The following is a 26,549-nucleotide window of genomic DNA, read 5'->3' as shown; positions in this document are numbered from 1 at the left end:
AAACCCTTAGCACCCCAACTGGACCTGGCCGTGGGGTTGGAGGTGTTAACTAAGGGTACCAAGACCAATTGGGCAATACGATCCCCCTGAGGAATTATTGTAACTCCTTGAGAAACTGATGTCATAATTTTTATTTCTCCTTGATAATCTGCATCAACAACCCCAGGATGAATTTGAATTCCCCTCAAGATAGTACTGATTCTTCCTAAGATAAGCCCCAAGGTCCCTCTAGGGAGTGGTCCAAAAACATTAGTGGGGTAAAGCTTGAACCCCCATTTGGGCTGTCAAGACTGCTCGGGCGGAGGTACTGAGGTCCAGTCCTGCACTTCCTGGGGTGGCGTGGGCAAGGTCTGCAACGCAAAAGGATTGCCCTGTGGAACAAACTGCATATGGCCACTGCCGGGGTGGGATCCCCTGACTCCTGGTGTCATTGCTCCATACACTGAGGTTCTGGGGCCCTGGAGCGGGACCCTCCACCAGTTTCCCTGCTGTTGGCCTTGGACGGGCAGAAGCCTTCCATCTATATCTGTCTTAGATCTGCAATTATTTGCCCAATGGGCCCCCCTTTTACATCGTGGGCACTTTCCTGGTCTGGCAGTAGTTCCCCGAGTGAGTTGTGGACATTCCTTTTTAAAATGTCCAAAGGCACCACAGTTAAAGCAGGTTTTATCCCCAGTTGTCCGGGATCCTCGCCCAGGCCTGATGGCAGCGGCAATCACCTGGCCCTGAATGAAGTACCCGTCAATATCCCAGAAGATCTGGATGTATTCATTTACGCTTTTTGCCTTATGTGGCCGCAAGGCTTCCTTACAGTATTTATCTGAATTCTCAAACACCAGCTGCCTAACTATGAGCATAGCTGTGGTCACATCACCAAATAATCTCCCTGCCAACTGCAGTATCCTATCCACATAGTCCTGAAGTGGTTCTTGATGGAGGAGAGTTATCTGTCTATGTTTCTTTCATTGGTTAATTAATAAAGAAAACTGCCTTGGCCCTTTAAGAGACAGAAAATTAGGTAGGTGGAGTAGACAGAACAAAATTGTGGGAACAAGGAAGTAGAGTTGGAGAGACGCTTCAGGCACTCGCCATAGTGAGTCTCCATGCTTCTCCTCTCCGAGATGGACGCAGGTTAAGATCTCTCCTGGTAAGCCACACCTCGTGGTGCTACACAGATTACTAAATATGGGTTAAAGGAAGATGTGAGAATTAACCAATAAGAGGCTGAAACTATGGGCCAGGCAGTGTTTTAAAAGAATACAGTTTCCGTGTAATTATTTCGGGTGTAAAGTTAGCTGGGCGGCCGGGTGGCGGGACGCAGCCCTGCCGCTTCACACTACAGATTTGGCGCTCCAACGTGGTGACTAAATCCACTTAAAAACCTGAGAGGGCTTTAAATAAAGCAGAGAGAGAGTTTAACACAGCTTTTTGCTGTTTGCCTGGACATGCCGTAGAGAGATTTCCTGTTTTGGCAATAGCGGCAGAGAAAAAGCTGAGTCATTTTAAAACGCGGCTTGCTGGTGCTCTGCCGCCATGACTGAGGCAGTAGCAGCTCTGGCTCTGCTCTGCCATGCTAAACTGTGCTGACCTCAGGCAGGTCTATCGTAATTACCATAATAACAGCGCAGTTAAGGTTTAGACGGCTGAAAACAGGCGGTACCATATTACCTCTACATGGCACAACTTAAGTTTTTAAGAAGTGCTTAAGTTTTTAAGAAGTGCTTAACCTTTTAAGAAGTGCTCCTGGATAGTAAAAAAATTACAGAGTCACAATAGGAAAGATTCAGACATAGAAGGCCTTTAAATGGGTCATAATGTTGGATAAATGTACGTAGGCTTGAGAGCAAAAGAGAAGAAAAAATATAGAAAATAAAGTTAATGACTTAAAAAAAAGATAAAGCCTTTAAAGAGACAGAATAAAGTAAGTGATAGAGTAAAAATAAGCCACGTAAAAATGGAAAATTCACAGAGAGTCTGGATGATGTATTTTATTGTGTTTTCTTTGAAATTTTTGACTGTAAAGGAGCTAAATACAGAGAGACATTTCATTATATGGGCTGCCAGTCTAGACCAGAATGGACATTTTAATGGTATGACTTCAGGATTTGGATCTAAGAACATGATGCTTTGGAAAAGAGTTTCTTCTTTTGTTTTCACAGAGGACGAGACTCTGTGGATTGCTTCTATCCCAATATGGTATGATAGACCACGCCCTCCTGAAAGGTTGCTGTGAACATCTTCAAAAAATTACTTCACTCAACTGCCAACTGAAAGGAACCTAGCACACAGGTTACACCATGAAAGACCTAAATAACAGCGCCCCCATTCAGCAGGAAGCAGTTTGGAGAGAAAAAACTGCGCCCATTTTCCCAAATATTGCTTATAAATGTTCTTTTACATTTAAAGGGGGAGATGATATAGATATGAATTTGCATTGGTATAGATTTTAAGGTCAATTTTGTTATATGTATATGTATTTCTGATCTTGATTAAGCTATTGTGATTGTAGTTCATCTTAAAAATGTAATGTATAATTAGGAAATATAGGTTGTTAATGGATAATCATTGATAATAGCTAAGCTTGTAGTCATGTTATTAGATTTTCTAGATATGTAGAGATATATTTCAGTTAGATAGACATTCTTCATATCTTTCAAAGACTTCAGAACATGGCATTTAATGTTTTAATAACTTAGGGTTTTTCATGACAATGAGACACGTCTGCTCCTGGCAGCACCAATCTACTTCGAGAGGAAGATGGGCATCGAAGAGGCTACTTATGGAGTTTGTTAGCCATTTGGGCAAGAAACTGCTCTTGGCTGGACTGTTCCATAAACTGGACACAAAAAACCTGCAGAGAGGACTGCTGAACTTGCCTAAAGGTGAGATGGTCTTTCGGGGCTCCTGATTCATGAAAGAGTCTGCGAGACGTTCTGCAGGACACAGCAGAAAGTGACTGAACTGTCTTTGGAATTTCCTGCTTCATGAAAAAGTCTGCTGGACACTATGGGCCTGAAGGCTGAAGATGGATGCCCCAACGGTACAGAGGAACTTTGGGTGACTGTCTAGGCAGCGAGTTGTCTCTGTCATTTCTAGAGTTTGAAAGTTACAAATGACTTGTTTACTTAGGTAATATTATATCCTTCTGGAGTCTTTGATGGAGTTGAAGAATAAATAGATAGTTATAGATTTCCTTAGTTATGATAAAAGATAAAATAGATTTAAATATTGTAACTGTAATACTTGCTTGATAACTGTTTTGTTATATGTAATTTTGCTATGTTAAAGTTGAAGCCTTTCTTTTTTGTTTAAACAGAAAAAGGGGAAATGATGGAGGAGCGTTATCTGTCTATGTTTCTTTCATTGGTTAATTAATAAAGAAAACTGCCTTGGCCCTTTAAGAGACAGAAAATTAGGTAGGTGGAGTAGACAGAACAGAATTGTGGGAACAAGGAAGTAGAGTTGGAGAGACGCTTCAGGCACTCACCATAGTGAGTCTCCATGCTTCTCCTCTCCGAGATGGACGCAGGTTAAGATCTCTCCTGGTAAGCCACACCTCGTGGTGCTACACAGATTACTAAATATGGGTTAAAGGAAGATGTGAGAATTAACCAATAAGAGGCTGAAACTATGGGCCAGGCAGTGTTTTAAAAGAATACAGTTTCCGTGTAATTATTTTGGGTAAAGCTAGCCGGTGGCCGGGTGGCAGGACGCAGCCCCACTGCTTCCTTCTACAGGTTCTGAAGGCCCTTGTAAAACTTTTGACAGCTGATCCCCCACAGCCTTGTTTGGCAGGGCTTTCCAAGCTTTGGTAGCTGCAGTCGCCATCTGGAGATATACGGCAGGATCGAGCACAATTTGATTGACCAAGTCAGCATAAGCTCCTGCTCCAGTTAGCATGTCTAGATTGCGCTGTGCCTGTCCCACTTGTGCATTTAACCTAGCCGTTTGTAAGCAATTTTCTTGATATTCTCCCCTCCACAGTAAGTAATCTCCTCCTGATAATACCGCACGGCATAGCTGCTGCCAATCGCTAGGTGTAAGATTCAATGCCACAAAAGACTCTACCATGGCAAGAGTAAACAGGGTCTGAGAGCCGTATACTGCCATGGCCTCTTTCAATTGCTTCATCTCCTTAAAGCTCAAGGCCACATGTTGTCTCAGCACCTGTCCTGGATTGTTAGGATCAGGTACCTCTATAACCGGAGCACCTGTGTGCCGGAGCAGAAAACAGATACCTCCTCTTCTTCCTGAGCCCTCTTGGGCCTCCCTGTCATCTGTCAGTCCCCAACAGGACTCCCTCCTTCCCCAATCCTCATTAAAAGCAAGTGGGGCTGATGGCACACATAAGGAATCCTTCACCTTACAGCGCTTCAGCCTTTTCTGAAGCACCTTAATTTCCTGTGTTAGCTGTGCTTCCTCGTCAGATAAACTATTCTCTGCACTAGAGCTGAGGCTGTCTTCCACATTTTTTGACTTGGAGGTTATTGCTATCTGGTTTTGCGCCCAAAAGCGGGCAGACTTTGGCGCTAGCCTTAGTCCTGCACCAGATTCCAAAGTTCCCCCTGGTACCTCTGACATTTCTTTTTGGTCCCTATGTGACTCTGCCGATCCTATGGACTGGCGAGTCTCCTCCTCCTGTATTTCTTCAAGTATCTCTTTAACCGTGATGACCTCCGGTCTCACTTTCACTTCGTCAGTAAGTAGGGCATTGCAAACCAGGCACCATAGTTAGATATAGGGATGCTATCAGCACCCTCCTTTTGCAGCCATTTCTGCAAACCCGTTTTTACCTGTTTTCAATCTGAGATGTTCAAACCTCCACCTGTCAAAAACCATGGGCTTGCTGTGGCTATATCCTTTAAAAAATCTTATATAGTTCTCTCTTTGACCGCGGTTCCTTTTTTCTCTAACAATTTAGCTATCTGACATATCAGGTCTCTCTTACTGCTTGTGGATCCCATTTTACCCCAATCCGTCCTTACCGGCCTAGGACAACCACGTCCGCTACCTCTTCTTTCTCAGATCTCGGTGGAACCTCCACTTTGCCACACCAGCACGGCAACTGTCGTTCTTCTGAGCGAGGGACGTCGGGATTAACATGCAACACACTTCAGGTTCTGCAGACAAGCCGTTTATTCCACATTCTCACAAGTATATATAGCCCTCAGCAGGGGAGGCCAAACCAGCAATAGCAGGAAGCTCATCACCATAACTCAATGGCTTAGGGGTAAACATCCTTAGAAACATTGCTGAAAACAACAGATTGTTCCTGTTTTTGTTCCTGTTTTCAAGAGTGCAAAACAGATCAAGTGGGGGTGCGAAGGCCTGTCCTCTAGGGATCCAACAACTAAAAAAGTTGATTGTTTTGAGTGCTAGATTGAAAGATTCTAAATGCATTTGTAAGCCCCCTCAATGCTAAGACATTTTTCTAAAACCTTACACTCACTCTTTCTTGGAAACAGGACAGTCACCCCCACACACACATGCTGGACTGCTCATCCTCCCGTGTCCTTGTGAATAATCTTCAAACATAACTCCATTCTGGGAATTGAGGCAGAGACAACCCACAGATGTTGACTCAGTTCCTGATGTATTGATTTAGTCACTGGAACAAGGTCAGGATGGCCCACAGATGCTCCCCCTTATCTCACCTGACCATGCAGCTATTCTCCTGTCCTGCAATAGACCAATCACTGCTAGTAACCCTTTGAATAAGCCAATCCAATAAGTTGGAAAACAACCTTCAGGTTTCCCCCCTGTGTCTGTGGCTTTTTGCTTTAAAAGATGGGCTGTAACAGCTATAGAATGTCCTTCATATCCCGAACCTGAAGGACCCTGTTGTGACAGAATAAAAATCCTCTTGCTTTTGCATCAATTGTGGTTGTGTGAGTGGTGTCTGGTGCAACTCCTCCCTGATGTTTAGACATCTAGTCCAACAAGATGTAGACCTTAGAAAAATCTGATAAAACAGATCACAAAGAGATTCAAATCCAGACAGAAGAATTTAATGAAGCACCGATTTTAGCCTTGCATTATAAAAAGAGAGAAGAACAACCTAAGGTTTTTAGACAACCAACCTTATTATATCCAGTAACCTTACAGGAATTGCCAAATGGCAGAGGTTCTCTCTGTTACAGCTAACTGGACTCTTGTGCCATTATTAGTTTAAAAAGATTCAAGGAAGCAATAGTCTCATATGGCATACATTCACCCTTTGTGAAGCAATAGTTAAACTTGTGGTCTTTTAGTAATAGAATTATCCCTAATGTCTGGAAAGATTTGGTTAATGGAATTTTAGAGACTGGTTCACAATTATAGTGGATACCTGGTTCAGAGAAGAAGCTGAGATTATTGAACAAAAGAGTAAATCTAGATGTAAGGAAATCTCCCAAGATCAAATTCTTGGAGAAGAAGATTATGCTACTATAGAAAAGTAGGCTGTATATGATAACCACACCCTAAATTTATGCTGTGCAGCTGCTTTGAAAGCTTGGGACAGAACTGGAGAAATAGGAAAGAAAATTGAGTCATTTACTAATGTTATGCAGGTCCCAAAGGGAGCCTTTATGAATTTCTTACTAAGAATGACTTTAGTGGTAAATAGACTGATATCAAATAACAGAATCTAGACAAATAATAATTGAATCTCTGGCTTTTGAGAATGTCAATTCTCTATGCAAAAGGATAATTAGGCTGTCAAAAGCAAGGTCAGCATGTTTGGAGGAATGGATCCGAGATACAATTAATATGGAATCTCATGAACATGATGGTATATGGATAGGAGAGGTGATTTCCAGAGGTTTGAGGAAAATCGAAATGTCAAATGTTATAATTGTGGCAAACAAGGTCACTTTAAAAGAGATTGTAGACTGGGCACTCCTAGAAACAATGGTTTTTCTAAGAATAATCCATTCAAAATGCCCCCTCCTTTCTGGATTATAGGGAAGGCATAGCAAAGGCAGACAATGGACTAAAGAATGTAGGTCAAAGAGGACTATTCATGGTAATCCTTTGCCATAAGAAAACTCCATGAGGGACCTCTTGCAGGTTCCTATGCCAAATCCAGTTCAGACGTGTCCTGCCATTGTAGAGGAAACTCCTTCCTAGAGCAATTAAAGAACTTAATGCCAAATGTAAGAAATCACACTGCTGTAGATAATGCAGCAGCTAGAAAAGAGAACAAAAAAATCAAGAGAAACCATAAAGCAAGTATTTGGCGACCTTCTATAAATGAATAAAGACCAAAATTAAAAATACAAATAAATGGCATTGTCATTGAAGGTCTTGTAGACACAAGTGTAGATGTAACAATAATTTCATCAGAATCTTGGCATCTAAATTGCCCTCTTCAGGATGTAAATGATCAGTTTTTGGGGATTGAAACTTTATCTCAGGTAAAGCAGAGCATGAGATGGATCAAATGTATAGGGCCAGAAGGACTGAGTGGAATATTAAAACCATATGTAGCTAACATAGCAATGAATTTATGGGGACATGATTTGTTATATCAATGGAATACTCAGATTTACATTCCCCCAATCTTAGAAACAAACCATAAATTAACTTATGTTTCTGAGAAAAATATTAGGAGGTTTTATAAAGAACAGTCACCAACCATTCTGGTTGTACAAGAACAGGGCACAATAGCTGCTGATATTTCAAAGGCACCAAGAGCTCTACCACTAAAATAGTTGACAGACAAACCTGTAAGTGTTAAGCAATGGCCTTTAACAATAGAGAAACTGCAAGTTTTAGTACAGCTGGTACAGGAGCAACTAGATGCTCAGCATATTGAAGAATCAGCCAGCCTTTGTAATTCTTCTGTATTTGTTGTTAAAAAGAAATCTGGAAAATGGAGAATGCTAACAGATCAAAGAGCTGCTAATAAGGTGATTCAGCCAATAGACTTTCTATAGTCTGGCATTCCTTTGCCTTCCCTATTGTCTAAAGGATGGTCTCTTATAGTTATTGATTTAAAAGATTGTTTCTTCACTACACCTTTACAAGAAAAAGACAGAGAAGAATTTGCCTTCACAGTGTCTACATATTATAGTTCTCACCCTGCTAAAAGATACCAATAGAAGCTTCTCTCACAGGGAATGTTAAATAGCTCCACCATGTGCCAATATTTTATAAGACAGCCATTGGAAATATTACGTAATCAATTTCCTCAGTCTATAGTTTACCATTAAGTGAATATTTTGCTATCTGATTCAAATGTAGATAGTTTAGAAAGAATGTTTGAAAAAGTAAAGAAAATTTGCCTTGTTGGGGATTACAAATTGCTCCTGAAAAAAACCACAAAGAGGAAATTCTATTAATTATTAAGGTTACAAAATAGAGTTACAGAAAGTTAAACCCCAAAAGGTACAAATTAGTAGAGATCAATTTCAGACTCTTAATGATGTCCAAAGTTTGTTAGGAGACATTTCCCAGCTCAGGCCCACTATTGGAATAAAACCTGATGAGCTAATTCATTTAAACAAAACCTTAGATAGTGACAAGGACTTAAATAGTCCCAGCTGAAGCTGAGAGAGAATTGTCTTTGATTGAAGAGAAATTACAGAAGACATACATGGATCATGTGGATCCAAATTTTAACTGCATTCTGGTCATATTACCCTCCAAACATTCCCCTACAGGAATTTTAAAGCAGATGGAAGATATTATCTTAGAATGGATCTTTTTACCAAAGAAACCTAGTAAAAAATTTAAAACTTATGTGGAAAAAGACTCGAGTTAATTTTAAAAGAAAAATTGAGACTTCATCAAGTAGGAGGAATAGATCCAACAGAAATCATACTATCTTTTAATAATGACAAAATTAACAAATTATGGGAAGAAAGTGAACCTTGGCAAAGATCTTGTAGTAATTTCTTGGGAGAGATTAACAACAACTATCCCAAAAGCAAGAGAATTCAACTTATAAAGAGAACTAACTGGATCCTTCCCCACATTGTACGGGACACACCAATAACTGGAGCCCCTACATTCTATACTGATGCAAATAAATCAGGAAAGGCAGGTTACAACTCAGAAAATTTAAGTAAGGTGGAACAAAGCCCTTATGAATCTGTCCAAAAGTCAGGATTATATGCTATTCTCATGGTTCTAAGGGATTTTAAAGAATCTCTCAACATAGTTACTGATTCACAATATGCAGAAGGAGTTGTCTAACATACTGAAACTGCTGAATTGATACCAGATGATACAGAATTGACTTCATTACTTATTCAGGTACAAGATGTGATCAGGAATAGGCATCATCCCATATACATAACACACATCCGATCCTGTATGAGTCTGCCAGGTCCTCTATCATAAGGTAATGAAGAAATTGATCAATTATTGATTGGAAATGTTCTAAAGGGCTCAGAATTTCATAAAAACATCACGGGAATAGCAAAGGTTTAGAAAAGGACTTTTCCATTACATGTCAACAAGCCAAGGAGATTATAAGGAAATGTCCTACTTGTTCCTTATACAACCAAACACCACTGTCTGCAGGAAGCAACCCAAATGGTACTCAAAGGAATAAAATCTGGCAGATGGAGGTGTTCCATTTTGTAGAATGTATACCACATCTTTGATACCTATTCAGGTTTTCAATGGGCAACTGTTTTGAGTTCAGAAAAGGTTGATTTGGTAATCACACATTTGCTAGAAGTTATGGCCATCATGGGTATATCTGGATAAATAAAGACAGACAATGCTCCAGCATATGTCTCTAAGAAAATGAAACAGTTTTTTGCTTATTATAATATAAAGCATATCACACAATCCTTCAAGACAGGTAGTTATAGAGAGATCAAATAGAACTCTAAAGGATATGTTTTAAAAAAACAGAAAGGGATGACAAATACCCCAAGAAACAGGTTACATAATGCTTTATTAACTTTGAATTTTCTAAATGCTAATGAGAAAGGAACAACAGCTGCAGAGAAACATTTGAGTAGTAGAAAAAACTATGGAATTAAATCAGCCGATACACTTCAATGATGTATTGACCTCTAAATAAAAACCAGGACATGTGTTAATTAGGAAAAGGGTTTTGCTTTTGTTTCCACAGGAGAAGAAAAGCTATGGATACCATCAAAATTGATAAATATTCCATTTAAACAAGAGACACCTCTTAATTAGAAGAGATGCTAGTTCATCAAACATCATGACCTTTTAATCTGAACTAACCTATAATGCTAACAAATGCTTTTCATTTCATCAGATGTAACGTGCCAAAAGAGAATCTCCAGAAAATTAAGGTTGGGAAAGGGTTTTGTTTGTCTTTTCAGGAGTATAAGGGTATCCAGCTAAGGAATCTGAAGAGCACTGGACAAATGAGACATCTGAAGAAAAAGGACAAATCATCCAGAAAAAAATGTCTTAAGAAAAAGAGTAAATTGGCCTATTGGAATATCACATTTTCAATAGGGTAAAATTTCATAAATCTTACCAGATATTTGTTTCCACTGTTCTCTACAGATATATAATTCAAATAGTTTTTGTAGTCACAGTCTAATTAAAAATTAAAACTGGCTTTGGAGTTGGAATGTGGATCTCTCCTTCTCTGAACCCAGCCATGCTTATTAAGATGAAATTCAAAATCTCTGTCTCATGTGGCCGGGGGTGATGGCGCATGCCTTTAATCCCAGCACTCGGGAGGCAGAGGCAGGTGGATCTTTGTGAGTTCGAGGCCAGCCTGGCCTACAAGAGCTAGTTCCAGGACAGGCACCAAAGCTACAGAGAAACCCTGTCTCAAAAAGAAAAAAAAAACTCTGTCTCATGTCAAAAGAGCCACCTGATATGGGACAGAAGAAAAACAGAACTTTAAAGATTATTTTATTGCTATTGATCTCATAATCCTTTGATTTTATATTGGCCCTCTGACATATTTTCTTAAGCTATAATATAATTATATTATATATTTTATATATTACATATATTATATTGATTATATATATATTAAACATTTTGTCATGATGTTAATGGTCATATAGAATATTGAGTAATTATAGAAAATGGTTTTATTTACCTTCCTGTACATGATTTTGGGTTTGAGTATCTATCAGTTTTCTGCACTGAACCATGAACACGCCCTAACAGTGACCTTTGAAATCTCCATAAGGAGGATGGGGCCCCACAACGATGACTCCTCCAGGACTATGATAACACCACTAAGCTAACAAACACCACTTAAGGATAGGTTTTGGACTACAAAGTGCTCAGAATAATTTTGAGGTGGCTAGTTGAGATGATCCAGGCTAACAGACTACTCTTTGGGTTTTTTGATTTGTTTATTTGTTTTTGATTTTTCAAGACAGGGTTTCTCTGTGTATCTTTGGCTGTCCTGGAACTAGCTCTTGTAGATCAGGATAGCCTTGAACTCACAGAGATCAGCCAGCCCCTGTCTCCCAAGTGCAGGGATTAAAGGCATGTGCCACCCACCCCCTCGTCTAACAGACTACTCAAGCCAGGACTTGAGACAAGCTCTGCACTTTTCCATCACATATAGACTGGGCAAAAAAACCCACAAAAAAAACGAGCTACCTCTCCCAGGACTTGACAATTAAGCCAAGATACCATAGCCCCCAGACATCAGGAAGTAAATTTAAGAATATGACGTCCACATTCCCAAGAGGTGGGGTGGGTGGTGCTTGGTTGTTCAAGGGATTATTGATATTTTTCATTATTTAGGGCATTAGTTATTTTTGGTGATCAGGAAAAAAGCTAAAGAAAGGAAATTAGATTCAAGTTCTTGTTTTTAAAAGAAAAAAGGGGAATATAGATAGGATAGGATAAAAAGGTAGATTATTGAATCTACTTTTAAAAATCAACTACTAGTTTTAAATGTTTTACATTAGATCGGACTTTTGTATATTGTATACAAATTTTGTATATTGAGATGAATTTTGTTAGAACATGTTGCACATATATTTCTACTCTTGTTCAAGGTATTGTACCTATATAACTCATTTAACAATGTAATGCAAATTTCTAGTCCTTGAAAATCATTATTACCAAGTGTTTAGGATTATAAGGAAATGCAGGTTAGCAGTTAAGCACCTAGTATAATCAAACCTGTAGTCACATTAGGTATGTTTTCAAGATCAAACAAAGATATATTTTATATAGGCAGGTCATCTTCAAAGACTTCTGAGATTAACAGAATATGGCATTTAAGATATTTCAATAACCTAGGTTCTTTTTATTTGACAATGAGATATGTTTATTCCAGGCAGCACCAATCTACTTCAGAGAAGATAACGGGCATCAAAGAAACATCAACATGGAGTTTACTTTCTTCGTGGCAAAAGTAAAGCCAGCGGTCAAGAAAATACCCTTACTTCAACAGCTGACAGCATGCTGTCCTAATTGGACAAGCAGGACACAAAAGAAAGTGATTGTCAAACATTGCCAGGATAAGGAGGGACAGTCATTCAGAATGTCCTGCTTCACAGAAAAGTCTGTCGGATATGCTAGGCTTGTAGGTGAAAGATGGGTGGCACAACATTGCAGAGGCACTCTGGGTGGCTGTCCAGGCAGCCAGCGTTTCTGTCATCACTCACATTGCTGGAAGTCACTTGCTTGCTCTTCCTGCTTACTCAGTTCATGTTATTTCCTTCTTGGGTCTCTGAGGGAGTTATACGCTAGATAGTTATAGTTATAGTTTTCCTTGTTTACCAGATACAGAAAGCACGTTATGATAGAGAGTAAATTAGGTATAAGACTTTGGACTCACTAAGGGAGGGTAGATATGGAGTATTTGTTCAGAATTTGTCAAATGCAAATGGACTAGACATTGTTGATAACTTATTGCCTGTATATGTTGTATAGTTATTGTAATTACTATATCTAGTTTTTTATATTAGTCATAGCCTTCTTTTTTATTTAAGAGAAAAGGGGGAAATACAGTGATATTTTATTTATGTTTTAATAAATAAAGTTTGCCTAAAGATCAGAAGGGCAAAGCTAAGCCATTAGAGGTCAGGCAGTGGTGGTACGTGACTTTAATCCCAGGATTGGAAGACAGAGGCAAATGGATCACTGTGAATTCACGGGCACCCTAGGCTACACAAGATTAATGCAAAAACAAATCCAGGTAGTGGTGGCTCACACCTTTAATCCCAATACTAACTAGGGAGTCACACACCTTTAATCCTAGCACTTGAGGGAACATAAAATGGGAGGACAGAGAGGCTTAGACTGCTTTGTCTGCTTAGTCTACAGTTGCCCAGGCTTGGTAGAGGTAAGACTTCTCTAATGACTTGGTGCTTGAATTTCTGGTTTTCAGGTTAAACCCCAATATCTGTCTCTGGGTTTTATTATTCATGCTACAATAGGGGATGAAGATGTAATGACTGCCGGTTGATGGGCCTAGTTCCCGGTTCTGTCAGAGACCCAGCATCAAAGGCACAAGGCACAGAGAGACAGAACAGGGCAATTGGCAGTCCTCCTCGGGCCTTTCTGTTTCTATATGGCAGGCATGCTCACACCCACACCAAGGAGTCAGGTGGAAAGGCCCGGGTTGTACCATAGCGGCAGGACACTAGATTCCACACTTAATACCAAGGGAAGAAAAACGTGGCTGGAGGGTTCTCACACAACCGACAGTCATACTTCACAGGCTCGGAGGACTAAGGCAGGAGACAGGCATCTCCACAGAGTCGGCTCTCGACTGGAGGAATCTGATCTAACTTCCTCAAAGTCTGGCTGCCAGTAACAAACTGGGATCACTGACAGCTTTTGGGCTGTGATCTAGGAAGGACGAGGTAGTCCCTGACCTGCAGCATCCCCCGGAACCAGCTTTCTCTCCCTGGAACCTCAGCATCCACCCCTCTTTTCCTTTCCTCCCATCTTGGCCTGGATGACAGCACAGGATCACACACACACACACACACACACACACACACACACACACACACACACACACACACCAGCTAACCTGGTAGGGGCACAGGTAGGTTTGCTGGGCAGGCTCAGGAAGGCTTTCCTCTCACTGTGTGGGAAACAAACCAAGCATCACAGAGGCATGCCCTGCTTTACATGGTCGACTGGAGCGCTGCTGGGGCCTGTGAAAGGGACAAAATCCTCAGTTATGAAGTCCCTCCTCCTGATGGTTGGTGTTTGAGGAAATGGGCTTCCTATAAAAACAGTCTCAAATCAAGTACTTATCTTGGACCTACTTTTCTCAAAGGGCAACGATAAGAGGGTAGAATAGCTACACTGTCCTCTGCAGCTAATGTAAGAGGTCATTTAGAAGCTGGTTTATCTTAAATGCAAATGCACACATGGGCATGATGATCCCCGACGGTCTTTCCTGAGTCTTGTTCCTAGGTGGCTCTGTACATAGAGGCCCCTTGCAGAGTAGTTGTGATTAGGGGATCCAGCTAGGGGCAACTTCAGGGACCAATTTTCAGCAGGAGAGCACTTGCGCAGTTTCTCAACTGGGCTCTCAACTCAAGTAACCCAGACCAGTGGAGGCTGTGTGGGGATGCGGGGACAGAAACTTTCTCACTGCTGTAAGGGAAAGTGGAGGAAAGCAACGAATTGCCTCTGAGGTTTCAGGGAATTCATCGCAGAACTGGCACCATAACCCAGGTCTCTGCCTCCCAGCGGGATCGCCCTCAGACCTGCAACTTTCAGCCTTGTGTGGCCCCACGGTGAACATTTCCATCCCACATTGTACCCTTTACCCCAATCTCCCTCATCCCACCCTTGGCTTACCGAACGCGTACCCAGCGTTCCAGTATCCCACATCCCCTGCGGAGCCATATCATACAGTAGTTCAGCAGCGCTTGTCTCCGGCTAGAACTACATTTCCCAGGAGGGAATGCAAATCCCACGTCGCAAACGTCGTAGAAAGAGCCAGGAAGACAAGCTTCATCAGCTGTGCGCCTCCGGCGTTGGTCAAAGTTCTTCATTCATGCTTAGCTAGGTATTTCTCTAACGACAAACTATTGGGGCGGAGCTTCAGTCATAAAAGTCGAGCTCAGACTGAAAGGACGCGTTCTTCCCTGCCCTGGCAGCAATATGTGGCTCACCGTGCTGCTGTTGGCCGTGCTGCTGCTGGCAGTGCTGCTGCTGGCGGGTCTCCGCAGGGTTTACGTGGGTCTCTTCAGCGGAAACTCCCCGAACCCCTTCGCCGAGGACGTCAAGCGGCCACCTGAACCCCTGGTGACCGACAAGGAGGCTAGGAAGAAGGTTCTCAAACAAGGTCAGGTGGAGAGACTGTGGGTTCCAGGACTGCTCTCAGGTCTTCTCATGCAGGGCATGGACCTATCTGCCCATTAGAAAAGTGCTGGGCAGCCCGGCGATGCTGGTACACGCCTTTAATCCCAGCACTAGGGAGGCAGGAACAGGCGGATCTCTGTGAGTTTGAGGCCAGCCTGGTCTACAAGAGCTAGTTCCAGGATAGGCTCCAAAGCTACAGAGAAACCCTGTCTCCAAACACCGGTGTGGGGGGGGGGGGGAAGGGTGGGAAAACTCACTTGCACGAGAGACCTCAAGTCCTAGTATTCTTTGCTCCAGGGTGCGGGCACTACTCTTGGCACGCACAGATGTTGGCTAGACCCAGCCCTTCCGGCTGGAATCTGTTCAGGTAACAGGTCACACTGAATAAGAGGCCCTTCACCTACTTGGTTCTAGAACCACCTTTTTCCTATGCTCCAGTGCAAGCTCCCGTGTATGGAGATAGGACATAAAATTTTCCCAGCAGGTTTGACAGGCAAAGTGTAGTCCCAGTTCATAGAATTAAAGCTCTGTACACCTTCGCAGTTTCACTATCGTTTCGGGATAAGAACACTACTCCTCACCAACCCGACATCTGTAAAACACGGATAGAGCTGCTCCAGAGGGTTTTAGTCTTTGTGGTTTTGAAACAAGTCTCACTTTCGGATCGGTGCTGGCTTTAAACTCACTATGAAGGCCAGGAGCAGCCCTTCTGCTATTCCCTAAAGGATGATGGGATTTCAAGCAGGTACCAACATGCCCGGCCTTCGAGATCCTAAAGAAGTGTTGGAGCTGGGCATAGTGGTGCAAAATCGCAATTCCAGCCTGGACTACACAGAGAGACCCTGTCTAAACAAACACCAAATAACCAAAACACTCATATGTAAAACCTTCAAAAAACAAACAAGGATCTCTTGTTTGCCCTCCAGGGGACTCTTGCTTGTAAACTTTAGCCTAGGCTACCTCAATTCATTATTTAATGGGGACTGACCATGTATCCTAATTCTTGTGTGTCTTCTTCCTAAGGTGTACTAATCCAGGTACTACATTATTGTTATTGTTTGTGCATTTGGGAAGAGGTGAAGATCTCATATTTGTAGCCCAGGCTAGCTTAGAATTTGTTATGTAGGCCAACTGTGCTTCAAATTCACAATGATTCTCCTGCCATAAGAAAGAGGTTACAGATGGTGGGATTACAGATATATGCAACCATGGCCTGAGCAGCAATAATTTTTTTTGAGGCAGTGGCTCTCTATGTAGTCCTGGCTATACCGTAACTTTCTATATAGACCAGGCTGGCCTTGAACTCACTGAGAGTCTTCTTCCTCTACCTCTGAATGCCACAAGTAAAGCTGTGCACCCCTGCATATGCCCTGGGCAGTGCTTTCTAATGAACAGTTTTCTGGACCTAGTGGCACATTCCTGTAACCCCATGCTGGGGAGGAAAGGCAGGTGGATCTCTACACAGGGAGTTCAGGCCCTTTAGGGCTACACAGTGAAACCCTGTCCCCAGAAAACCCACATCAACGCATCCTGGAAAGGAAAGAACGAAAGGGGAAATGAAGGAAGAGAGCAGGAGAAAACAACTAACTCAGGTCTTGTGTTGGACAAGCTCTCTAGCTTGGTCCTGTCAGGTGACTGCCACAGCAGTGGTCTTTGTGAGGTTGGTGCTGTGACTCTCAGAGTAGCAGCTCTGAGCAGCCCTGCCTGCCTCAGCTCCATTGGCATTCATAGACCTTGCCTCTTCCAAAGAAGCCCAGTTCCCAGAGCCCCCAGCACAGGCTCCTCCTCCCTGTGTTCTTTTCTTTCCGTGCTCACATTCACAGAAACGTCTGCACTTAGATTACAATGCCTGTGCCCTTGCCCTCTTTCTGGTTTTTTCTACAGTAGTCAGCTGCTTCCTACTTTCTTTGAAAAGTATGAAAATCCTCAGGTACGTAGTAGAGATTAAGACCATTATAATCACTGTTTAACCTTCCTGCCTGGTCCTGAGTATTCCCTGGAAAAATGTTTCAAGCCATATTAATCAAGAGTTCTCTGCTAAAGTGCCCTAGACAAGGGTCTGTCTCTCTTTCTGTCCTGTTTTGACACTGGGTCTAATGAGCCCAGGCTGTCCTGCAGCTCCTCTGTATAACTGAGGATGACCTTGAACTCCTAACACACCTTCCAAGTGCTGGAATCCCAGCAGTGCACCAGCATGCCCAGTTTGCCTTAGAGGTTCTCACATAGTATAAGCTAGAGAGGTCCCCTCTGTCTTCTCTGGCTTCTCTGCCTCCCTGCTCTTGTCTGAGAAGCCCACCCTCTGTCTCCTCCCTTCTCCAGCATTCTCAGCCAGCCGAGTACCAGAGAAGCTGGATGCCGTGGTGATTGGCAGTGGCATTGGGGGACTGGCCTCAGCTGCGATTCTGGCTAAAGCTGGCAAAAGAGTCCTTGTCCTGGAACAACATGGCAAGGCAGGGGGCTGCTGTCATACCTTCGGGAAAAATGGCCTTGAATTTGACACTGGTAAGGTTTGTGCGGAAAAGGGTTGGGAGCTTGGCTCTGTCTTTGTGAGCCTAGGAACGGGTCCTATGGGGTGATATTGGGTATGTACAATGGTATAATTAGGGGTCACCTGTATGTTTTGGAGGTCCCAGTTTCTTTCTGGGCATCTCCATTTCTGTCTGGCCTGGCAAGCATTGGGTGGTATATGTTCTAGTAGATTCCTGTAGAAACGGTGGGCAGCCCTCTCTGGTCATGAACTTGTCCAGGCAGGGCACCCTCTTCCTTACTTGGCACATCTCTATTATCCTTTTATATTTGTAACTCCTTTTCTTTCCACCTCCCAATAGGAATCCATTATGTTGGACGCATGCGGGAAGGCAACATTGGCCGTTTTATCTTGGACCAGATCACTGAAGGGCAGCTGGACTGGGCCCCCACGGCTTCTCCTTATGACCTGATGATACTAGAAGGGCCCAGTGGCCGAAAGGAGTTCCCCATGTACAGTGGGAGGAAACAGTACATCCAGGGCCTTAAGGAGAAGTTCCCCAAGGAAGAAGCTGTCATTGACAAGTACATGGAGCTAGTTAAGGTAGCATGAACCACAATCAGCATCCACAGTTTATTCCCAACAAGACTGGCTGTTTCATTGGTGAAGGACCTGGTTGTGAGGACTGAGGTGGGAGGCAGGCAGGAAGGACTGGTCATGTCTGTCCTGAATGCACTGTACACTTGTATTTGCCTGTGCCCTGCCTTGCTCTTCAGCTGCTGCCCTCACACTGGCCTCTAGATGGCACCCCTGGGAAGTCAGGCTTTGAGGAAGTTAGATGTCCTCTGAGAGGAGCTAGACTCTTGGTTGTTTTGTGATTTCTGAGATAGAGTCCCACAGTGTAGCGCTGGCTGCCTGGAACTCACAGAGATCCACCTGCCTCTGCGGGTGTATGCCATCACACCTGGCTTCTGGACCAGGATATTTGGAAGGAATTTGAGGGCATGTAAGACACTCAGACTTAATTCTGAGCGCCCCATAAACTGAGCATGGTGGTCTACCATATAATGTTAGCACTCAGGAGGCAGGAGCAGGAGGATTAATAGGTCATGGTCACTGGGATATACTGGATTCTCTCTATATATATAGGATATTTTAAGCAGGAAATGGAATAACATATATTCTCATTTCAGTAGGAAGAAGGAGAAAAATCTGGGGCCATGTTGTTGTTGTTGTTGTGTAGCGGTGAGGAAGACAGTCTTGCTGTACAGTCCTGGCTCGGGTGTTAGTGTATGGCTCTGGTTACCCTTGAACTCATAGCAATTTTCTTGCCTTAGCATCTAACTGTTGGGATCATATGCCTGAGCCTCCATGCCCGCTCAGCTCAAAATTTTTTTAAAGATTTTTATTTATTTATTATGCAGTGTTCTGCCTGCATGTATGCCTGCACACCAGAAGAGGGCACCAGATCTCATTACAGGTGGTTGTGAGCCATCATGTGGTTGCTGGGAATTGAACTAAAGACCTCTGGAAGAGCAGCCAGTGCTCTTAACCTCTGAGCCATCTCTCCAGACCCCAGCTTAAATTGTTTTTAAGTCTAAAACTTTAGACATGAGTAAGCATTGTGGGGTCTGAAGTCAGTGCCAGCTATAAGAGAGGTGTCAGCCTACAGGGGCTCCAGAGACTCACCCTACCTTTCTTCCCCAGGTGGTGGCCCGTGGAGCCTTTCATGCCATCCTATTGAAGTTCCTCCCATTGCCCTTGACTCAGCTCCTCCACAAGTTTGGGCTGCTGACTCATTTCTCTCCCTTCTGCCGAGCATCTACCCAGAGCCTGGCCGAGGTCCTGCAACAGCTCGGGGCTTCCCCTGAGCTCCAGGCTGTTCTCAGCTACATCTTCCCCACTTACGGTGGGTGTTCCTCACCCAGGCTCTTCTAAGCTGCTCTCTCCCAACTTTTGGTCTTTCTTCCCCATCTGCCTAGCTGACAAGCCAGAATAGACCCAGGCCTGCTGGAGTTTGTGGATAAGGACTAAGAAGTCTGCCCCCTGCTGGAATCTGGTAGAAATTCTTTTTTATCTATTTTCTAAAAGATTTTATTCTTCTCCCTTTTATCTTTTCTTCTTCTCTCCTTCTTTTTCTTTTCTTTTCCTTTTTGATACAGGATCTTCCAGGCAAGCTTTGAACTCTTGTAGTGAAGGATGCTCTTAAATCCTGATCCTTCTGCCTCTACCTCCCAGTGCTAGGATTAGAGCCCTGTGCCGCTAAGCCTGGTTTTGTGGTGCTGGAGAGCACACCCAGGCCTTCCTGCATGCTAGGAAAGCACCCTGCTAATTGAGCTACATCCCCAGTGCATTTTCTTCTTCACATCGCTCACCCCCTGAGACAGGTTCTGACTTTGTTCAGGCTGGTCTGGACCTCTCTGTAGGCTAGTCTGGCTTTGATTCAGTGATCCTTCCATTTTAGCTTTGAGGTTGCAACTGTCACACTGCTCAAGGGCGAGTTTTCTCTTTAGCCATCAGTGTCAGTGACTTCCTTGGTGTCTGCAGGAAAGTGTTTTCAGGGAGTATATTTATATTCCCACTAAGCTCAAAATCTGCCCTGCGTCAGGAGCATGGGATCCTGGGGTGGACTCACATGACCCTTCACAGGAAGTCCTGTTTCTTCCCGAATGGTGCCAAGTGACCACTCTTGCCCACTCATCTTTTCTTTCCTTTCATTCTGTAGGAGTAACCCCCAGCCACACCACCTTTTCCATGCATGCCCTGCTGGTTGACCACTACATACAAGGGGCATATTACCCCCGAGGAGGTTCCAGTGAGATTGCCTTCCATACCATCCCACTGATTCAGCGTGCCGGGGGCGCTGTCCTCACCAGGGCCACCGTGAAAGGTGTGCTGCTGGACTCTGCTGGGAGAGCCTGTGGTAAGACCTTTAATAGTCAGGCGGTGGTGTCACAGGGCTTTAATCCCAGCACTCGGGAAGTAGAGACAGGCGGATCTCTTCGAGTTACAAGCATGCTTGAGCTACTGAAAAACACTGTCTTGGGGGACAAAAAGAAAGATAGACCTGCACTGAGCTGTGGGGTCACTGGGCTGGGGTGAAAGGGACCTGACGACTCTCTATAGGTGAACCAGCCTGTGCATTCAGGGTAAGATCCTGGGGTCTAGGCTGGTGAGACAGCTCGGTGGATAAATATTCCAGCCACTACGCCTGATGACCGCAGTTTGATTCCCACTGTCTACATGTTGGAAGGAGAGAATTGACCCTGTAAGTTGTCCTCTGAGCTCCACGTGTGGGCTGCAGCACCCTGACCACCACACAGAACAAAGGAAGAAAGTGCAGTTGTTAAACAGGTCAGGATTGACTTAGGGGTTTTGTGAGGATGACCAGAGATGAGGTTGGACACAGAGGCTACAGCGGAAACAGAAACTCTTGTGATTCATGAAGCTGAGTGATGGGAGCACTGTGGACATACAACTAGGCAGAGTGAGGGAGGCCCGGGACTCCACAGAACCAGTGTTCTTCGAATGGGAGAACTTGGCTAAAGATAAGCAAGTCGGTCTGGTTGAGTAAGAAGAGCTAGAGACGGAAACCACAGAAGCATTTGAGGCTAGGGAGTAGTTTGTGTGATAGGGTTTGTTTTGCTTAGAGGAACACTAGGAGTCATCTGGATAATGTGACTATAGACAGAATTAATCTCTTGAAGGAAGGTCTCATGTGATCAACCCTTAGCGTCAAATTTGCTAGATACCTGAGGCTCTCCTTTGAACTCCTGGTTATCCTGCTTCTACCTCTAAAAGCTAGATTACAGGTATATGTCACCATGCCATCGCTACAGCTACAGCTCTGAGAGAAATGTATTTCATGTTTTCCTGGATTTTATTTTATGGAGGTTAGGGGTGCAGTGAACCTAGGGCTCACACATGCCAGACTAGTGCTGTACCACTGAGTGATATCCCAGCCCTTAAGTGAGTTATTTTTCTGTTGGCACAGAGGCTGCACTTCATTTTTTTTCTTTTTTTCCCTCATTTTTTTTATTAAAAATTTCCATCTCGGGGCCTGGAGAGATGGCTCAACGGTTAAGAGCATTGCCTGCTCTTCCAAAAGGTCCTGAGTTCAATTCCCAGCTACCACATGGTGGCTCACAACCATCTGTAATGAGGTCTGGTGCCCTCTTCTGGCCTGCAGGCATACATGTAGACAGAATATTGTATACATAATAAATAAATAAATATTTTTTTTAAAAAAATCTCTATCTCCTACCCTTCTCCTCCCCCTTCCCTCCCCTCCCTTCCACCCACACCCCCACTCCCTCCCTCTCCAGGCCAGAGAGCCATCAGGGTTCCCTTCACTAGCTTACAGAGGCTGCGCTTTAATCTGCTGCTGTTTCAGCCAGCAAATGTGGCTCCGCAGTTACTGGTCCTCTTCTCTGGCAGCAGCCCAGCTCCTCAGTCCACCACCTGTGGGAATTCCGTTCCCGCAGGCACTGGCTATGTCACTGCTGACAAATAAGCTTTTAATTAAATCTCTATCGTTCTGCTTTATGAGACTCTAGTCAAAGGCTGGGGTGAAAACGTGCGAGCTCAGAGAGGCTGAGTAGCTGCTCGCTGACCTTCTCTCTACTGGCCTCTCCAAAAAAGAACGTCCTTCCGCTCTGCCAAAACAAAGTAACCCATGCTACACTAAGTCCCTCCCTTCTCCTCTCCATGTGCCTATCATCTTAGACACCCATCACTCTGTGATTACTTTCTCTCAACTAGCTGATAATTCGACCTCCAGACACAACATTGATTTTATTTAGTTTATGAAAATGCAAAATCAGAGTTCACAGTGTGATCAAATTTTCCACACCACTTAAAAGAGATATGGAGATGAAGATAAAAGCGCAGCCTCTATACCAGCAGAAAAACAACTCACTTAATGGCTGGATTATAACTCATGGTATAGCACTTGTGTGGCGTGTGTGAGCCCCTAGGTTCACTGCACCCCTATCCTTCTCTTCTTCAGGAGCTCACAGAGCTCAGCCATGTTCCTGTGTCTACAGGTGTCAGTGTCAAGAAGGGACACGAGTTGGTGAACATCTATTGCCCCGTCGTCATCTCTAATGCAGGAGTGTTCAATACCTACCAGCACTTAGTGCCAGAGAGTGTCCGCTGTCTGCCAGGTAAAAGGCTGGTCCTCTGAACTGGCATTCCTCTGTGGAGCTTATAACCCAGCCTGGGTGACGCTCGTCCTCTTGATGGGCACCCCTCTGGCTGTCTATATCTGCCCTCTGTTACCAGCACCATCACATTTACATCTGGGGAACCCTGGACCGCACAGGTGAAGGGAACGTCACAGAGGCAATGGCAGAGCTCTGAGGACCCTGTTGTTATGTCTGTTGCCAATGTGTAGGCTGTGGACTTCAGGCTGAGAATCCAAAGCCTGTATATTTGCCTTCCCCTGCCTGAGAAACTGGGCCTCTAATAGAAAAGGACTCTCGAAGGGCAGAACAGGGCTGGGGATGAAACTCAGCTGATTAGTGAGCTTGCATAGCATGCATCAAGCCCTGGGTTTGATCCTCACAAACAGGCAAGATAGCTGTGGGGGATTTGGCAGTAAACCTGTCCCAGGTAAGTGGAGGCAGGAAGATGAAAAATTCAGGGTCATCCTTGGTTATGTGAGACCCTGCCTCAATGAACAACAAGGGCCACTAACATGTCTCAAAGGGGGAAAAAAAAATACTTTTGTTGCTAAGTCTGGTAATCTGGTAATCTGAGTTTGCTCCCCAAGGAGAAGAAGAAGGCAACCAAGTTGTCCTCTGACTCCTCCCCGCACCATCTGGACACACACTTGTCCGTGTGCACCTACAGTTTCTAAAGGAGAGGACTGACACAGTCTGATCGTCCAGAGGTGCTGTGAATTAGCTCTGTGGGAGCCAGCACCTATGAGCAATGGTGCATGGAGCAGAGCAGTAGAGGAGGAAAGAATATGAGGCTGATTGACACAGCCAGGAAGAGCAGGTCCCTGCCAGGATCCTGTAGGAAGAGCTGTAAAAGTGGCTATGTCTCTGTGGATGCTGGCAGATGAGCAGCAAGCTGCTGGTCAGAAAGGGAGTATCATGAGGCTATCCTGGCAGGAGGAGCTGTCTGGCCACAGCTCCTGCAATGCAATCCTCACTGGCTCCCTCTACAGATGTGAAGAAGCAGCTGGCAATGATAAGACCTGGCATGAGCATGCTCTCAGTTTTCATCTGCCTGAGAGGAACCAAGAAGGACCTGAAGCTTCAGTCCACCAACTACTATGTGTATTTTGACACGGACATGGACAAAGCGTAAGATGGGAGGGCTGGGAAGACTGATGGCTCTGGGCCTCAACCCCGAGGACCACGTGTCCATCCTTGACATGGTTGTAGGAGTCACAGGAGGATGTGTGTTGAGGGAGCAGGTGCACTGTCCCCAGTGTGCTACCAGAAAGGCTTTTTATACCAAAGCTGTGTCTGTTTCACCCTGTGGAGAGTTTCTGGAACTGAACCATCTTCTGGGTGCTGCTGGTGGCATCAGAGGAAAATGGCCTGGAGATTGACAGTCACACCCACCTCATTTACAGGATGGAACGCTACATCTCTATGCCCAAGGAAAAGGCTCCAGAACACATTCCCCTTCTTTTCGTTGCCTTCCCATCAACCAAGGACCCAACCTGGGAGGACCGATTTCCAGGTAGGGCTCTAGATCGAGGGGAGCTGGGTGTGGGTCAAGGCAGGGCCAGGCAGCAGGAACATGGCCTTATACCTGCAGATCGATCCACCATGACTGTGCTGGTACCCACGGCCTTCGAGTGGTTTGAAGAGTGGAAGGAGGAGCCAAAGGACAAGCGGAGTGCTGGCTATGAGACCCTCAAAAACGCCTTTGTGGAAGCCTCTATGTCTGTGGTCATGAAACTGTTCCCACATCTGGAGGGCAAGGTAGGGGCTGACGTTCACACTGGTGAAGATGAAGACACAGGCCTTGACTGTCTTTTCCGGGGTCCAGGGCTAAAGCCTGAGGTAACAGAGTCCCGAGGAAGGGTCAGGCCCTCTCATATTCCCTTGTTCACCTTTGCCCTGCCCTTTTGCCTCCTCAGGTGGACAGTGTGATTGGAGGATCCCCACTGACCAACCAGTACTATCTGGCTGCTCCCCGAGGTGCTCCCTATGGGGCTGACCATGACCTGGCTCGTCTGCATCCTTATACGATGGCTTCCCTAAGAGCCCAAACCCCCATCCCCAACCTCTACCTGACAGGTACATTCCCTCACTTTCCAGAATCTGGACTTCCCTGGCACCATCTTCCTTCCCATCCTCAGATCTCGCTGTCCCCTTCGGCTCCCATACTGGGAGCTGGGTACCCTAGCTGACTACAGTCCTGGGGTTTGTGTGACATTGTCTCTCTTTAGGTGGCCCTGAAATGGAGGGATGAACACAGAACTGTTGCTTGCCATCCTCATGTGGGTAGACATTCATGGGCCACTGCTTTTGATTTCTAGGCCAAGATATCTTCACGTGTGGGCTGGTAGGGGCCCTACAAGGGGCCTTGCTGTGCAGCAGTGCCATCCTGAAGAGGAACTTGTACTCAGATCTGCAGGCTCTTGGCTCAAAGGTCCAGGCACAACAGAAGAAGATGAAGTAGCCCATTCAGAGCTAAACCAGAGAACGGCACCTCCCCAACTTCTTTCTCATGGCGTCTTCTGCAGTACTTCCTTGTGCATATATCCAAAACCGCTTTGTTTCTGACACCTGCTGCAAATCGAGTTCTCCTCTGTACCCTGCATTTCTACCTAAGGCCTAGAGTGGGCTGCACAGCCTTGCTGTCTCAAGATGAAGAATGCTCCCATGCCTACCCTACACCCAGCACTGAGCAAGGGTCAAACACTCAGAACCCCTGAAAGTGTTGGCTATTGGGGTAGGTTGTTCCAGTTCTGCCCTGAAGCTTTTTGTTCTACCCACTCTAATATTGTGCTGCTCCCCTCTGTCAAAGGGAAGTATGACCAGCATGGGTTTGGGGTTGCAATCTCAAAGTGAGAGCCAAGGGGCTCTAGGCCTTAAGCTTTGTCCTCTGATAGAAGTAGCCTGAAGGAGCATTCCAATCAGAGACAGACCAAGAGATACCACTGCACCAGCAAATGTGTCATAAACCAGACTGGCAGGGAGGGGATGAGAGTGGAGACGTTGGGCCTGAATACAGGAAGCTCAATGAGCCCTGAACCTAGCGATGACCTTTGTAGTTGCTGGCACATATTAAAAGCTGAGTATTGTTTTCCAAAATGCTTGGAATCAGAATTCCTTCAGATTCTGTAATATTTGAATACATATGAGATAACTTGGGGAATGGGCTCCCAGACAAATATCAAATTCATTTCTGTCATATACATGGATGAGGCGCAACAATATTTAATATTTTTAAACTTGTGAGCATTGTATGATCTGTCACGAGAGATCCTGCTATTACAAAGCTGCTTTGGACTCTAGAGTAGGGATTCTCCATCTATATGAATCAGTGGGGAAGGTGGTGAAAGTTTAAAACCTTTCACTCAGGCTAAACAGGCACCAATTTTAGTTCATTTAAGTATGGTATTAATACATGCAGTGTTTCAGTGTGTTGATACCTGACGTTTATTTTGGTTTCTGTTCAATAATGACATGAGATGCATTAGCAGCTCAGTAAAATAAACTGGAAAATACTTATTATACCACAGTAAGCTTTAAAAAAATAAAATTAAGCCATTACAGTTAAGTTACAAAAAGGTGAAAATACAAAACATGACTAACAGTGGCAATCTACTCACTGGGTAAAGAAAACCAGGAAAATAATTATAATATTCAGTCATTTACTT

The 26,549-nt window shown here is 44.3% G+C and overlaps 2 protein-coding genes across 2 annotated transcripts; one reads left to right on the top strand and one right to left on the bottom strand.

Annotated features, from left to right (window-relative positions):
- Window positions 1–284: 284 nt before the first annotated feature.
- On the bottom strand, window positions 285–15,374 carry LOC119806980 (endogenous retrovirus group K member 5 Gag polyprotein-like). Its single transcript, XM_042054534.1, has 4 exons — window positions 14,725–15,374; window positions 13,943–14,069; window positions 3,723–5,252; window positions 285–928 (listed from the first exon to the last, which is right to left on the bottom strand). The coding sequence occupies exons 3-4, from the start codon at window positions 4,579–4,581 to the stop codon at window positions 285–287; spliced, it is 1,503 nt and encodes a 500-aa protein (XP_041910468.1). The 5' UTR covers window positions 4,582–5,252; window positions 13,943–14,069; window positions 14,725–15,374.
- LOC119806978 (all-trans-retinol 13,14-reductase) lies at window positions 14,905–26,124 on the top strand. The gene is made up of 11 exons (XM_038319101.2): window positions 14,905–15,214; window positions 17,551–17,733; window positions 18,060–18,301; window positions 19,406–19,607; window positions 20,424–20,621; window positions 22,744–22,863; window positions 23,874–24,012; window positions 24,288–24,397; window positions 24,476–24,642; window positions 24,801–24,960; window positions 25,203–26,124. The coding sequence occupies exons 1-11, from the start codon at window positions 15,031–15,033 to the stop codon at window positions 25,343–25,345; spliced, it is 1,848 nt and encodes a 615-aa protein (XP_038175029.1). The 5' UTR covers window positions 14,905–15,030; the 3' UTR covers window positions 25,346–26,124.
- The last annotated feature ends 425 nt before the right edge of the window (window positions 26,125–26,549 follow it).

The sequence above is a fragment of the Arvicola amphibius genome, chromosome 2, assembly GCF_903992535.2.
Source record: "Arvicola amphibius chromosome 2, mArvAmp1.2, whole genome shotgun sequence".
NCBI classification, from domain to species: Eukaryota; Metazoa; Chordata; class Mammalia; order Rodentia; family Cricetidae; genus Arvicola; species Arvicola amphibius.
Note: the sequence above shows the minus strand (reverse complement) of the source record. Positions and strands in the feature narration are given on the sequence as shown.

What these genes read in the sequence shown, in the direction of transcription:
- LOC119806980 (XM_042054534.1), bottom strand. Translation starts at nt 4,581, where the DNA reads ATGTCAGAGGTACCAGGGGGAACTTTGGAATCTGGTGCAGGACTAAGG. An exon ending in AGAACCTGTAGAAGGAAGCA is followed by an intron (nt 929 to 3,722) that starts GTGGGGCTGCGT and finishes TCCTCCATCAAG; the next exon opens with AACCACTTCAGGACTATGTG.
- LOC119806978 (XM_038319101.2), top strand. Translation starts at nt 15,031, where the DNA reads ATGTGGCTCACCGTGCTGCTGTTGGCCGTGCTGCTGCTGGCAGTGCTG. An exon ending in CTCTGCTGGGAGAGCCTGTG is followed by an intron (nt 20,622 to 22,743) that starts GTAAGACCTTTA and finishes CTGTGTCTACAG; the next exon opens with GTGTCAGTGTCAAGAAGGGA. An exon ending in CTGGGAGGACCGATTTCCAG is followed by an intron (nt 24,398 to 24,475) that starts GTAGGGCTCTAG and finishes TTATACCTGCAG; the next exon opens with ATCGATCCACCATGACTGTG.